At 42.0% G+C, this 15,206-nt stretch overlaps 1 protein-coding gene across 1 annotated transcript in view; it reads right to left on the bottom strand.

Moving 5' to 3' along the window:
• The window catches only part of LOC139155501 (ribonuclease inhibitor-like), a 68,801-nt gene extending 54,029 nt beyond the window's left edge, over nucleotides 1–14,772 (bottom strand). Inside the window, exons 1-2 of the mRNA XM_070730652.1 lie at nucleotides 13,564–14,772; nucleotides 11,665–11,835 (exon numbers count right to left, since the gene is read on the bottom strand). Coding sequence (XP_070586753.1) covers nucleotides 11,665–11,835; nucleotides 13,564–13,616 — 224 coding nt within the window. The 5' untranslated portion in view covers nucleotides 13,617–14,772. The remainder of the gene's footprint in view (nucleotides 1–11,664; nucleotides 11,836–13,563) is intronic.
• Between the last annotated feature and the right edge of the window lie 434 nt (nucleotides 14,773–15,206).

Below are 15,206 nucleotides of genomic sequence, written 5' to 3'. Positions count from 1 at the left end.
CCCCTTCAGTACAAACCACACTGTTTTTCATAATACAACATTTGTTTTCAGAAAAATTAATTATATAACCTTCAGCAGCCAGTTTTCCTATACTTAGCAGACAACATTTAAGCGTACGTACACAAATTACACTCAATTATCTTACCTAAGCATGAAACATATGCTGATCCTGATACTTGTACTTTTGACTCAGTTCCATCTGCCAAACTAACATGGCTTATCTGCAAAGACTTTAAACCACCATGTAAAAAGTTTTTATTATTAACAATATGTTGAGAACATGCAGAATCCAGGATCCATTTCACTTCCTCGGGTGATCTCTGTCAGACACCAACATCGCTGAACTCTCCATGGCAGCTTCGATACGCCCCTTCTTGGTTGTAAACTGCTGATTTCTTTTCTTGCTGAAGCAATTCCTAGCTACATGGCCTTTTTTACCACATGTGAAGCATTTTCTTACAGCAATGTGCTCAGTTCTCTCTTTAGCAGTCCCTTCTTGACTCTCAGCCATAAATTGTCTCTGTTTATCACAATCTAACAACTTGGATGTCACAAAGTCCAAATTCAATGAACTTTCAGAAAAACTCTGCATACTTAACACAAACTGCTCCCAAGTCTTCTCTAACGAGGATAGCAAAATATACGCTTTATGCTCCTCTGGAAAATGCAAACCGTGTGAACTCAATTCTGCAAATAACATCTTCATGCTTGTTAAATGTTCATTTATACTTTAGCCTGGCTGCATCTTCATATTATACAAACATCGAGTCAAAATGACCTTGGCACCAGCTGGGTCTCTCTGATACAGCTCCTTAAATCTTTGCTAAACTTCAAAAGCACTTTTTTCACTTTTCACATTAACAAGTTGGCTGTCATCCAAAGCTAACACAATAGTTGCTTTTGCTCTTTGAACTAACCTCTGTTTCTCATCTTTATCTTCATCATCTTCCTCAGGAGGAGCCTCTATCACTTTCCAAAGTCTTCTCTAATTAACAGACTTCGCATTTTCATGCTCCATGCATAATAGTTTATTTCATTTCATTTATTTATTTATTTATTCATTTATTGTTAGAGTTGAAATGGACCATGAAGGCCATCAAATTCAACCCCATGCCCAAGCAGGAACCCTATAGCACATCAGTCAAGTGGCAGTTCAATCTTCTCTTAAAAATGTCCAGAGTGTGGGAGTTCACAACGTCTGCTGGTAGATTGTTCCATTGATTGATTGCTCTGACCGTCAGGAAGTTCCTCCTTATCTCCATGTTGAATCTCTCCTTGGTCAGCTTCCAGCCGTTGTTCCTTGTCTGGCCCTCTGGTGCCCTGGAGAATAAAGTGATCCCCTCCTCTCTGTGACATCCCTTAATATACTTGTAGACTGTTATCATGTCCGCTCTGGCCCTCCTTTTCTCTAGGCTATCCATGCCCAGTTCCCTCAGTCTCTCTTCGTAAGTCTTGGTTTCCAGTCCCTTAATCATCTTGGTTGCTCTTTTTTGTACCTTCTCCAGAGTTTCAATGTCTCTTTTGAAGTGTGGTGACCAGAACTGAATACAGTACTCCAGGTGTGGTCGGACCAGGACGTAGTAGAGTGGTATTAAGACTTCCCAGGTCTTGGAGTGTATTCCCCTGTTGATGCATCTTAGGATTGTGTTGGCTTTTTAAGCTGCTGCTGCACATTGTTGGCTCATGTTTAGTTGATTATTCACCAAGACTCCGAGGTCTCTTTCGCAGTCGCTACTGCTAAGAGGGGTTTCTCCCAGGTTGTATGTGTGTCCAGGGTTTTTTCTGCCTAGATGAAGGACTTTGCTCTTGTCGATGTTAAACATCATTTCATTGGTATGGGCCCACTGTGTTAGTCTGTCTAGGTCTTTCTGTAATTTTAGCCTGTCTTCTAGGGTATTGGCTACCCCCGCCAGCTTGGTATCATCTGCGAATTTGATCAGATGCCCTTCTATTCCCTCGTCCAAATCGTTGATGAAAATGTTGAAGAGCTCAGGGCCCAGGACAGAATCCTGTGGTTAATCTTTCAAATGACATTGTGTCTATGCTTGTAGTCAGTCTGTGTGATCATTTTGCAGCAGCGAGTAAGTTTCATCTGTTTTTTTACAGAGTCTGCACTTTGGATCATTGGTTGATCTTTCAATTCTAACGGCCTATTCTTGTGCTGCCAGTATTAGTCCATCTGTGTCCTTTTCGAGTGTTCCACTTGTAAGCCATGACCAGGTCTTTTCTTTATCCACTTTGCCTTCAATCTTCTCTAAGAACTGGCCATGCAATGCTTTGTTCTGCCAACTGTCCATACAACATTGAGTTACAGTTTTTCTGTACTGGCCCTTAGTTTGCTTCACCTTGAGAAGCTTCCTGTTGTTGATCTCCATCAACGCTGACTCTTTGCTCTCCTTCACATAGTCAGCCAATGCATGCTTCTCTTCTTCCACTGTCTGCTTCACTTGCAAAAGTCCTCTGCTGCCTATTTTCCTTGGTAAATATAGCCTGTCAACATCACTGCGGGGGTGTAGTGCATGATGGATCGTAATTAATTTTCTGGTTTTCCTGTCCAAATTGTCCAGCTCTGCTTGAGTCCAGTTCACTATGAGTTCAGTTCACTATGCCAGCTGTGTATCTAATGTATTTATAGCCTTGATAGTGTTGCCACTATTCAGTTTGCTCTTCAAAATTTTTCTGGTCCTCTAGATGTACTCTTTGCTAATCACAGTTTTCACATGATCATGCTTGATATCATCCAGTTGCAAGAAGCCCAAGTATCTGTAGGCTTCTGGCTGGTGACACTTGATGGTTTGACCATTTGGCATTTCAATGCCCTCACTCTCAGTGATTTCCCCCTTTTTCAGTGCCGCTGTGGCACATTTATCAGGCCAAACTCCATGCTGATGTCATTGCTGAAGATTCACACAGTGTTGGTTAGTGACTTTATCTCAGTTTCTGATTTTCCGTGAAACTGCAGGTCATTCATATATAGCAGGTATGAAATTTTCAGTGAATTTCTAGCAGTTTGGTAGCCTAGGTTTGTTTTCTGTAGGATGAGTGACAGCGGGATTATATGAGGAATAGCAATGGGGACAAAGAGTCCCCCTGGAAGATGCCCCTTCTGATGTTGATCTGTCCATAGCTTTCGTTCCCAACAAAAAGCTCAGTCTTCCAATATTTCATCACCTTTTCTATGAATTTCCTGATGTTTTCATTGACTCCAATGACTTCCAGGCATTTTATGATCCAGCTGTGTGGCAATGAGTCAAAGGCTATCTTGTAATCAATCCAGGTCATGTATAGATTTGTTTTCCTGTTCTTACAGTTCTCCAAAATCATTTTATCTATTAGGAGCTGGTCTTTCGTACCTCTGCTTCGTCTTTTATTGCCCCTTTGCTCCAATGGCATGATGTCATTTTCTTCTAGGTAGTCCTGAATTCTGTCAGCTATGATACCTGTCAGCAGTTTGAGCATGGTCGGCAGACATGTTATTGGCCTGTAGTTTCCTGGCATGGCTCCTTTCACTGCATCTTTCTGTATTAAATACGTTCTGCCAGTTGTAAGCCAATCACTGATATTTCCTGTCTGCAGCATTTTGTTGAACAATTTGGCCATTTTTGTATGCAGGTTGGTCAGGTATTTCAGCCAAAAACCATGCACTTGATCAGTGCCAGGGGATGTCCAGTTCTTTACTTTCTTCATTCTTTTTGCAATCATTTCAGGTGTTATTTCCAGATTCTCAAACTCCTTTATCCACCTAGCAGTTTTGTTATAGTCCTTTTCAACCTCCCAGAGATCTTTCCAGAACTTTGTTGTTATTTTCACTTCTGGTGTTTCAATTTTCTTATCCATTTGCTGATGAAGTTCTGGTAGAACTGCCTCTGGTTGGATTGAAGTGTTTGATTCTGCCTATACTGGCTGATCCTAGCTTCATATCGGTCAATTTTCTGTTGCAGTAACCCTAGTTCTTCAGTTACTATCACAGCTGTACTGTAGGCAAGCTGATTAAATTCTTCAATTGAAGTTACATTGACAGTTGCATATGCACACACTTTCCATCAATGGGACAAGTTGTTTCTTTTAAGGCTGGCAGTCTCTTTCGCTCTGCATTGGACCCTGCATGAGCAAGTATTTGGTCCTTCAGTTCTTGCTGCCTTTGAGTCATATTGCCAGGTGTCTCATCTGCAGCTTCTTGCTGTCTTTCCAAATTTTCATCAGGTTCCAGTTGTGCAGTAATTCCAGGTCTTATTGGAATTTCTACTGGTGCCAGATCATATTTTGGTGTTTCTACTTTGTAAGTGTTTGCATTTCTTCTAATTTGACTTCACTGAACATTTGGTTCCTGATTATGAGTCGTCACTGATCGGCTAGTCAAAGTTCCATTATTTTTGAGTCTGCATGTTCTTGTTTCCATAATTGGTACATCTGTCTTTGATATTCACATTTTTCAGGCTCTGAATTGTAATAACACTTCATGATTGTGTGATTCTCTGACATTGAGAATTTCTGTCGCTTTTTGATTTGTAAGCATTGTTTGTTTTGTTCCTGTAGCTCATTTGTCGATGGCTGCCCAGGTTCCACAGTAGCCACCGTGGTCATTTTTATCCTGGACTACGATTGAGCCAGTATGGACTTCTTTTTGTTTTGTCTCTCCATTAGTTTAAATGGGTTAGGTACGTTTAGTCTGGCTCCTCTGCTTTGACCACTCTGGCAAGGTTAGACCTACCAGTAGTTTACACTACTGCCGGCACAGTTCTCAGCTTCACTGAAGCACACAATCCCTACTACCATAACAAGGCGTACCCATCAGCAATGTTCCCTCTAATTTTTTTTCGGTGTGGGTGGAAAAGTATAGTGTCTGAGCAGCAGTCCCCTTGGGACTGGCCGGCATAAATAGATAGATAGATAGATAGATAGATAGATAGATAGATAGATAGATAGATAGGAAAATAAATAAATAAATAGATACATACATACATACATACATAGATAGATACATACATACATACATACGAAAAAAAATCCCTTTTTTATTAAAAGAAATTAATAATTTAAAAAACCCGAAATTCATTACTATTAAAACTAAAACAACCAGCAAAACCAAAAACTATTAATAAAAATAAGGGGAGGGCTGTGGGGTTTTTTCTCTGTTATTATTTAAGTGCTTTTGCCATATGCTTTAAATTTCTCTCTTTTCTGTCATTCTCTGCCTCAATCATTTTCTCATTCCTCTTTTTTCTCCCCTTTTTTCTATCATTTCTCTCTCTCTCTCTCTTCCTTCCACTCTTCTCTCTCTCTTGCTTTCTTCCTCTCTCTCTCTCTGTCTCACTCCCTTCCTCTCTCATCTCTCTCTTGCTCTCTCTCTCTCTCTCTTTCTTTCTTGCTCTCTCTCACTCTCTCTCTCTTCCTTCCTCTCTTCTCTCTCTCTCTTGCTTTCTTTCTCTCTCTTTCTCTTTCTCCCCCTCTTTCTCTCTCTCTTTTTCTCACTTTCTCTCTCTTGTTTTCTTTCTCTCTCACTCTTTCTCTCTCTTGTTCGCTCTCTCTTGCTATCTCTCTTTCTCTCCCCCCTCTTTTTCTCTCTCTCTCTCTTTCTCACTTTCTCTCTATCTTGCTCTGTCTGTTGCTCTCACTCTCTCTCGTTCTCTCTCCATTCTTCTCACGGCAAAGTTTTTTCTTATTTTGAATGTTCCGGGCGGACTGGCAGGGGGGTGGGGAGTGCGTGCGCCCGCGTGCCCGACATTGAAAATCACCTTCTCTGGCCTCCGCTGTGAGAACGCCAGCCCCGCCTCTCCTGCAGCCCCCTCGCTGACAGCCCGGGACGAAAGCGCTCTTGGCGAAGGGATTGCGAGAGGGGTGGGGCGGGTGTTCCCAAAGCGCTCGGAACGGCTAATAGCCGGATGAGGAGGACGAGAGGCGGATTAGGCGGGCAGGCGTGGGGCAGCAGCGAGAAGCCAGGGGTGCGAGGGGGCCAGAGGCACTGGGGGGGCTGGGAAAATTAAAATGTATCTGGTGATAGAGGACTTAACTCGATACCAAACACTGTAAAATTCACAGAAAGGCAGTCAAATACAATTTAGCCCTTATATTATAACGTTAAGCATAAGCATCCTACTTATAGTATGTGCTACCTGCTTAATCACTCCTCATTTTGTCAAAACTCACTTTCTAGGAAGCCCTACATTTTGGTAAAGCACAAAATCTCTCAACAAAGATGTTCCAAGGAAACTCCTTTTGCACACTGAAAGAAAACCAATCCCAAAAATATACTAGGCAAACATTAGTGAAAGTGAGAAAAAACAACAAACCATCAGAACCAGTATTGCAACCAGGGGCAACTGGATTTATTTCTAAAATAGAAATTTTAGAAATTTTCTATCAGGAAAATCAAAAGTACTGGTATATGTGTTAGTAACATTACCCTTCCCTTAGGCCTTTTTGCATTGGCTGGGTATAAAAGCTTCCTCCATACACGAGAGTACAATGTACCTTTTTTTTTTTTAAAGTATTTTTATTAATTTTCTTAAAATAGACGGACACACATACAAACATTAAACATAGAGTGGGGGTACATTTCCCCCGCTTATCTTGAAAGTATAAATTCAAATACAGAAAAAGAATGCATAGTTAGATATATATTGAATATTAAAAAATCTAGTAAATTTAAGTTGACGTTTTCCAAATTTTTACTAATATATGTATATAAACCAAAATTCTTACTGTGTTACTTATACATAGACTAATTCTACCATAATCATCAAAAGGTGTGTTTAAACTAATGTTAACATTGTTATTACCCAGGTAAAAACAAATACAAAAAATTAACTACAAATAAGTTTGTATATCTTATTTTTTCTTATCCATCCATTTATAAACATTGTTCCATGTTTCATAGAACTTAGTATCTTCTTGATCATTTAAACGTCTTGTCATCATGTCCATTTCAGCGCAATCTAATACTTTTGCTATAACTTCTTCTTCTTTGGGGATTTCTTCCCCCTTCCAATTTTGCGCGTATGTAATTCTAGCCGCAGTTAGTATGTGTATAATTAAATATAAAATTTCTTTCTTATAGGTCTGATTAGTGATTCCTAGTAAATAGAATTCCGGAGTGTTTTCTATATCCTGCTTTACTATTTCTTTTATTATTTTCTCTATCATCTTCCAATATGTTTTAGCTTTACCACATGTCCACCATTGATGGTAGTAGGTTCCTATTTCTTTCTTACATTTCCAGCACAATGGAGATGTTTTGGGAAACATTTTTGCTATCCTGTTTGGTGGGAGATGCCACCTATAAAACATTTTAATTTGATTTTCTTTTAATGATACTGATTTAGTCATTTTCCAGTTATTAATCCAAACTTTCTCCCATGTATTGATATCTATTTCCTTGTCAATATTTCTGCACCATCTTATCATATTGTCTTTTAATGTCAATTCTATATTTTTGTGTGCGATAAGAAATTTATATATTTTGCCTATTGTTTTTGTTTGGTTGATAGTAATTAAACTGCTTGGCAAGTTTTTACTTTTATTAAAAATATAGAGGGTTTTATCTTTCTGATATCTAGATCGAATCTGGGCATAGTGCCACCAATCTATTGTTATCCCTTCTTCTTGTAATTTAGTCCTGGATTTTAGCTTCATCTGGTCATTTAGTAAATCTTTATATCTTATAATTTTTTTCTTGTCTTTTATAGACTTCGGATGTGTTATTGCTTCTAAGGGGGCAAGCCATTCTGGAATAGCTAAAAAGTGATTTTTCCTTATATCTTTCCAGACCTCTAGTAAATATTTCCTTAATGTATGTCTTTTAAAATATGAGTGGTTTTTCTCCTTATCATACCATAAAAATGCATGCCATCCGAGCATAAGATCATGCCCTTCTAAATTTAATATTCTTTTATTCTCTAGAGTTATCCAATCTCTAATCCATGTTAAGGCAGCCACCTGATAACATAATTTCCAATTTGGAAGACCAAATCCTCCTCTTTCTTTAATATCTTCTAGACAGTTTATTTTTATCCTTGCTTTTTTCCCTTGCCATAAATTTTTTTTAACTATATTTGTTAAAGTTTTGAAAAAAAATACCCCCTGGATTTATTGGGATTACCTGGAATAGAAATAAAACCTTAGGTAAGTTATTCATCTTAATTGTTGAAACTCTTCCTAAAAAAGATATTTTTAAGTTATTCCACATTGCTAAATCTTTTTTAATTTCTGTTAATAATTTTATGTAATTATCATTTTTTAAAGTTATTGTTTTAGCTGTTAGGCATATTCCTAAATATTTTACTTTTTTAACAATCTTTATTCCAGAGATACTTTCTAGTTTAGTTTCTTGTATTTTGCTCATGTTTTTAGTTAAAAATTGTGTTTTACTTTTATTTATCTTTAAACCTGCTACCTTTCCATATTGTTCTATAGCTTGCATTAGTATAGGGACTGTTGTTATCGGTTCTTCAATTATAAACGTTAGGTCATCTGCAAAGGCTTGGACTTTATAAGTTTCATCTCCTACAGTTAAGCCTTTTATTTTAGAGTCTGTTCTTATCTTAATTAATAGAGTCTCCAGAACCATAATAAATAGCAATGGTGATATGGGGCAACCTTGGCGAACTCCCGAGTACAATGTACCTAAGCCACCATGGAACCCATGTACCTGCTGCCATCATATGTGTGTTGCCAAAAATGCAAGGAGCCATTTCTCCCTCCCCCCAATGCTCCAACCCAGTGTCTCAGGTGGGCAGAGGAGGTGGGCGTCATCCCCACCGCTTGGAAAACATGACAATTCCAGGTGTAGGACCTCCGATACCAGACGGCCTCAAATGCTATCAGCCGCCATGAAAAGGAGGACGGTTAGCAACTAAGATGGAGTGTGCCCAATGATCAGTACACTCCCAGGTGCCGGGTGCTGCTGCCACCAAAACCAAAAGTTGGATGGGGGGGTAGGCTAGCCCTTCTGTCTGCGCCCCCCCCCCCCCGGAACAAGTGTTCTCTTTCAGACATCATTGGTAGTGATTCCGCATGAGGCGAAGCAAAACACAGCCACCGTCGGCCTAACAATACTGTCGGCTGGCCAGAAAAAGGAAGATGGCTGAGACTGAAATGGTGCGCGGCCGGTGAACGGTATGCTCCTGGGCACTGGCTGCCGTTGCCATTGCCCCCCGCCCTCCAGCAAATCTGAGTTGCCCCTGGCAATCATTATCAATCCCAGAGGCTCTGAGATGGTGCCATCATCTGCTTCTTCCTAGGTGCCATGCAGGAGAAAAGGCTCGCCGATCTAGAAAAGACTTCCTTGCTTTTCCATAGCGTTCGTCTGCAAGGCAGCGAGCTCGGCATGAAAGGGAAGCATGGGTGGCGAGCAGGCCCTGATATAGGGTGGTAGCCCCACCCACGCTTCCCAGAATGCCCGTGCAACTGGTAGAATCCTCTGGGGTGCTCCTGCGCTACCACGTGAGATCACCCCAGCTGATAGGCAGTGCAGAGTTGCTTCCCACCTTCAGCAAATGTCAGCCGGGTGTTAGTTTGCCCGGCCTCTCAATTGTCTTAATCTCTGTCAGGTAGTCTTTTTTCCCTATTTGGTAAGTAGCTAATGGTTCTCTCTCTTTGCCAGTCTTCCCCTCCTAATTTCCCAAGTAGCTAAAGCTGCATTCTCTTCACAAACCTTTCTGAAGATGGTGCAGCTTTAGTCATAGGTAGTGAATGTTTACTAAGTAACTGTTTCTGAAAAGGAAAGAGGAAATGCAGGGAGGTCCTGGGTGCAAAAAGTAAAAAGTTAGTGCTGGGAACTGAGAGTGTAAGTAGCTATGGGAATAGATGCTTATTTGCACTTGCTGAGTCTTTCTGGGCATGCTATGAAGTTCTGGGTATGTTTGCCACCATGCAAGCATAGTCCACCCAAATAACAAAATGGTTACTGTAACTTTCAAATAAAAACTTGCCATAGAGTTTTTAAAAAATCAAAGTACAGTGATCCCTCGAGTTTCGCGATCACGATTATTGCGAAATGCTATATCGTGATTTTTCCACCCGATGACGTCACTCTCTTCCTTCCTTTCTCTCTCTCTTTCTCTATCTTGCTTCTGGGGTTTCCCCTTTGCGTGGGCGGTGAAGAAGACCAACTTTGGACTTCCCATTCCTCCAAGTCACTTCGCCGCTCGTGTCCTGGCTAAACCGGGCGGCAGGAGACAGGCTTTGAGTTTTGGCTGCGGGGGGAGGGAGTTAGGAAAGTCCTACTTCTCCCCCCGCAGCCAAAAACTCAAAGCCTTTCTCCTGCCGCCCGGTTTAGTCAGGACACGAGCAGCGAAGTGACTTGGAGGAATGGGAAGTCCAAACCGCCCGGTTTCAGCTTCCCATTCCTCCAAGTCACTTCTCCGCTCGTGTCCTGGCTAAACCGGGTGGCAGGAGACAGGCTTTGAGTTTTGGCTACGGGGGGAGGGAGTTAGGAAAGTCCTACTTCTCCCCCCGCAGCCAAAAACTCAAAGCCTTTCTCCTGCCGCCCGGTTTAGCCAGGACACGAGCGGCGAAGTGACTTGGAGGAATGGGAAGTCCAAACCGCCCGGTTTCAGCTTCCCATTCCTCCAAGTCACTTCGCCGCTCGTGTCCTGGCTAAACCGGGCGGCAGGAGACAGGCTTTGAGTTTTGGCTATGGGGGGAGGGAGTTAGGAAAGTCCTACTTCTCCCCCCGCAGCCAAAAACTCAAAGCCTTTCTCCTGCCGCCCGGTTTAGCCAGGACACGAGCGGCGAAGTGACTTGGAGGAATGGGAAGTCCAAACTGCCCGGTTTCAGCTTCCCATTTCTCCAAGTCACTTCGCCGCTCGTGTCCTGGCTAAACCGGGCGGCAGGAGACAGGCGAGTGGGCGGGTGAACGGGGCGAGCGGCAAACGGCGGGTGAACGGGGCGAGCGGCAAACGGCGGGTGAACGGGGCGAGCGGCAAACGGCGGGTGAACGGGGCGAGCGGCAAACGGCGGGTGAACGGGGCGAGCGGCAAACGGCGGGCGGGCATCAGCGAGGATCCGAGGCGGCGGGGAAGACCCAGGGAAGGTTCCTTCGGCCGCCTAGCAGCTGATCTGCTCGGTAGCGCAGCAGCAGCGAGGAGAGCAGATCAGCTGCTAGGCAGCCGAAGGAACCTTCCCTGGGTCTTCCCCGCCGCCCACACGCAAACCCCACCATCTGCGCATGTGCGGCCATGAAAAAAAAGGGTGCGCATGCGCAGATGGTGTTTTTACTTCCGGAACCCTACATCGCGAAAAATCGATTATCGCGAGGGGTCCTGGAACGGAACCCTCGCGATAATGGAGGGATCACTGTATCTTGAGAATTTATAAAGAATGACCAAATATATAATATGTAAAGTCCATCTCTAAACTTTTAACAATAGAATACACTTCTTTAATTGATATTTGCAAATTGCTTAACGATCGTTTATAAACTTCTGAGCTCAACTACTAGGAACACCCTCTCCCCACAATCTAATATCTTCCAGAAAAATATTATATTAAATTTTTGTGGCCTTTCAATTATGATCACTGGTATAATTGTATCTTACAAAAAAGTAATCTGGAAAGAGCCGACGAGAATAAGGATAAATTTCACAACTGTAACTGTATTTTCATGGCTATTTTCTAGAGCTCAAGAGAAAGCATCAAACTGTGAAAGAAATACTGAACACTCACACTAATGTTTCTACTTTACAGTCTACGTGTTGCAGCCCCTCACACAGCCATTCTGCTGCTCTGTCATCTATGTCCTTGGGGGCCAAGCGTAACATTTTCAATCTCTGGTTTTTCTTGAAGACTTCAGCAAGATGCCTGCTGCAAGACTGTGTGAAGGACCAACCCTTCAAACTGAAACAACAGCAATCAATCAGAAGAATTAAAATGATACCTTCTGATTAGTAGTATCACATATAAAAATAGATGGTAAAGACGATAATAATTAAAAACAATTAAAAGCAATAGTTATGAACAGTTAATAAAAACATAGAAACATAGAAGACTGACGGCAGAAAAAGATCTCATGATCCATCTAGTCTGCTCTTACACTATTTTCTGTATTTTATCTTAGGATGAATATATGTTTATCCCAGGCATGTTTAAATTCAGTTACTGTGGATTTATCAACCACGCCTGCTGGAAGTTTGTTCCAAGGATCTACTACTCTTTCAGTAAAATAATATTTTCTCATGTTGCTTTTGATCTTTCCCCCAACTAACTTCAGATTGTGTCCCCTTGTTCTTGTGTTCACTTTCCTATTAAAAACACTTCCCTCCTGGACCTTAATTAGCCCTTTTACATATTTAAATGTTTCGATCATGTCCCCCCTTTTCCTTCTGTCCTCCAGACTATACAGATTGAGTTCATTAAGTCTTTCCTGAATATGTTTTATGTTTAAGACCTTCCACCATTCTTGTAGCCCGTCTTTGGACCCGTTCAATTTTGTCAATATCTTTTTGTAGGTGAGGTCTCCAGAACTGAACACAGTATTACAAATGTGGTCTCACCAGCACTGTATATAGTGGGATCATAATCTCCCTCTTCCTGCTTGTTATACCTCTAGCTATGCAGCCAAGCATCCTACTTGCCTTCCCTATTGCCTGACTGCCCTGTTCACCCATTTTGAGACTGTCAGAAATCACTACCCCTAAATCCTTCTCTTTTGAAGTTTTTGCTAACACAGAACTGCCAATACAATACTCAGATTGGGGATTCCTTTTCCCAAAGTGCATTATTTTACATTTGGAAACATTAAACTGCAGTTTCCATTGCTTTGTTAATCAAGAAGCTTTCAGAGTTTATATTCTCTTACATTCCATTTATTTTATTTTCGAGGCTGAGAACAATCCTTTATGTGCCAGCACTAATGGCTGTCGAGCAGCAAGATACTAATGCAGATGCTATCCCAGTCCAGTGACATGCAAGCTCCTGCAGACCCTTGAGAAGTTGTTGACCAATATTGTTCAATGCCAATGTAAATCTAACCACAAGATTGATACTGGGAATCCGATTACAAGTGACAAATGCAAAGAAAAAACCCAAGAAACCCAGTGATGGGAAGCATCACAGATCTGACAAATTTGTTCTCAGCATTTGCTCTCAAGGAAATATTTTGCCAAATATCTCAGATCTCCCACATTCTTCTTTACTAGGAGTTGTTGCTGGGTGCAATCAAGGCATCCTAGGGGCTTATTGGAACTGAATTTTAGCTCCATTACAACTGGAATCATCTAAGCCAAGACTATCATCCTGGCCAAGAAACTTCACTTTCTCTCCATCCTCCTTATCAAAATTTATAACAATTTTGAAGTCAATAATGGCATTTTAATGAATAAGATTGCCATGGTCAAAGCCAGTTTAGATCATTTAGTCCAGGGTGTCAAATTCCAGGCCTGTGGGCTGGAAGCGTCATACACTAGCCATGCCCATCCCTTGGGGGGGGGGAGTTGCAATATGTCATGTGACAACTTAATGTCGCGAGTTTGACACCCCGATCTAGTCCATTAGTTGCCCACAGAACTATTATGCATAGATTTCTGTATCAGTAACATTTAGGATAAAATTCATGCAATTTCTTACCGCAGTTCTCTTAGGTTTCTCAGCTTTGTCAGTGCTTTAAAGAAATCCTCCATATACCTTTCATCCAAATTCCATTCCCTAGAAGGAGAAAGATATTTTTGCTATCACTTTCCATTCAATATTTTCAGTTCCGTAGTTTACAACTAGTGTTGGGCGAACCGAACTTGCATAGTTTGGATCCGTGCTGAAATTTCCGGTGTTCGGCATACCGAACATAAACCCGGACTTTTAAAAAAGTCCGTGTTCAGGTTCGGCATTCGAATGAACACCGTGATAGGCTAATCAACAACCGTGTTGTAAACCGAAGCCATGCTGTATCCAGGCAGGAAAAGCAAGGACTGACTGTGATTGGCCATGCGTCTTGCTTGCCAGTGATTGGCCAGCCGGACGCATGGCTGTGATTGGCCCGGCGGGACACTTGACCCTACCTGTATTAAAGGCAGGACCACACGCTCTAGCTCCATTAAATGAGCTCCGCATTAGAAAGGGATAGTGCTGTTGCTGCTGCTGACAGGGAGAGATAGGTTTGGGGAGATTTCTAAGGGCAGATCACCTAGGCTGCATCTGGGAGTGGCTGCCACTGAAAGGGGACATATCTCAACTGTGCCATTGTCTTCCTGAGGGCAGATCACCTAGCCATCCAAAGACAAACAAAGTGAAGATTTTTCTGGGACCTGTCTCGCTGCATCTGGGGGTGCCTGCCACTGAAAGGGGACATATCCCAACTGTGCCATTGTCTTCCTTACTGAATTACAGGCATTCCTAGGTCTATTAAACTTTTACTGTTTTCTTAAAACAGAAAGCCACAGCAGTGGAACCCCTGCATAGATTGCTACAGAAGGGATCCAGCTGGCAGTGGGGAGACTCGGAACAGTTCACTTTTAATAAAATTAAGAACCTTTTGTCCTCAAATAGTATGATTGTCCAGTACAACAACACCATGCCTTTAAGGCTGACTTGCGATGCCTCGCCTTACAAGGTAGGCGCAGTCCTCGCCCAGACAGCATTTTTTTAAAGGACCTTGTCCAATGCAAAATGAAATTAGAGCCAAATTGATAAGGAGGCATTAGCAGCAGTAGCTGGTATTTTAAAAATTCACGATTATCTCTATGGGCAGCAATTAGAGCTAATCACTGACCATCATTGGTCCCCTTTGCAGAAAACAAAGCTACACCTGCCTTTATGTCCCCTAGAATGACCAGGTGGGTGATCTTCCTATTCGGCTACAATTATTGCCTAAAACACAGGGGGGGGGGATTAGCCATGCAGACGCCTTAAGCCACTGCCCAGAGCCTAAAATACATAATAACCTGGCTCCAGCAGCAGATGTCCTGCTAATAGAATTGGACAATCACCTGACAGTCACAGCAGAGGAAGTAGCCAGAGAAACACAAAGGGACAAAACACTTAAAGCATTAACAGGTTGTATACTCAGGGGATGGGCAGAAGGAACACTTCAAGAAGAACTGAAACAGTACAAGAGCAAGAAAATGGAACTTTCCATACTGAGAGGGTGCATCTTGTAGGGGGAGAGGGTGATAGTACCCGCAACCCTAAAGGAAAAAGTAATGGACATATTGCACAAAGGCCACCCAGGGATAGTGAGAATGAAGAGCCTAGACAGAAGCCACTTGTGGTGACCA

Source organism: Erythrolamprus reginae, unplaced genomic scaffold, assembly GCF_031021105.1.
Source record: "Erythrolamprus reginae isolate rEryReg1 unplaced genomic scaffold, rEryReg1.hap1 H_23, whole genome shotgun sequence".
Classification (NCBI taxonomy): Eukaryota; Metazoa; Chordata; class Lepidosauria; order Squamata; family Dipsadidae; genus Erythrolamprus; species Erythrolamprus reginae.
This window is presented reverse-complemented; position numbering and strand designations above follow the sequence as displayed.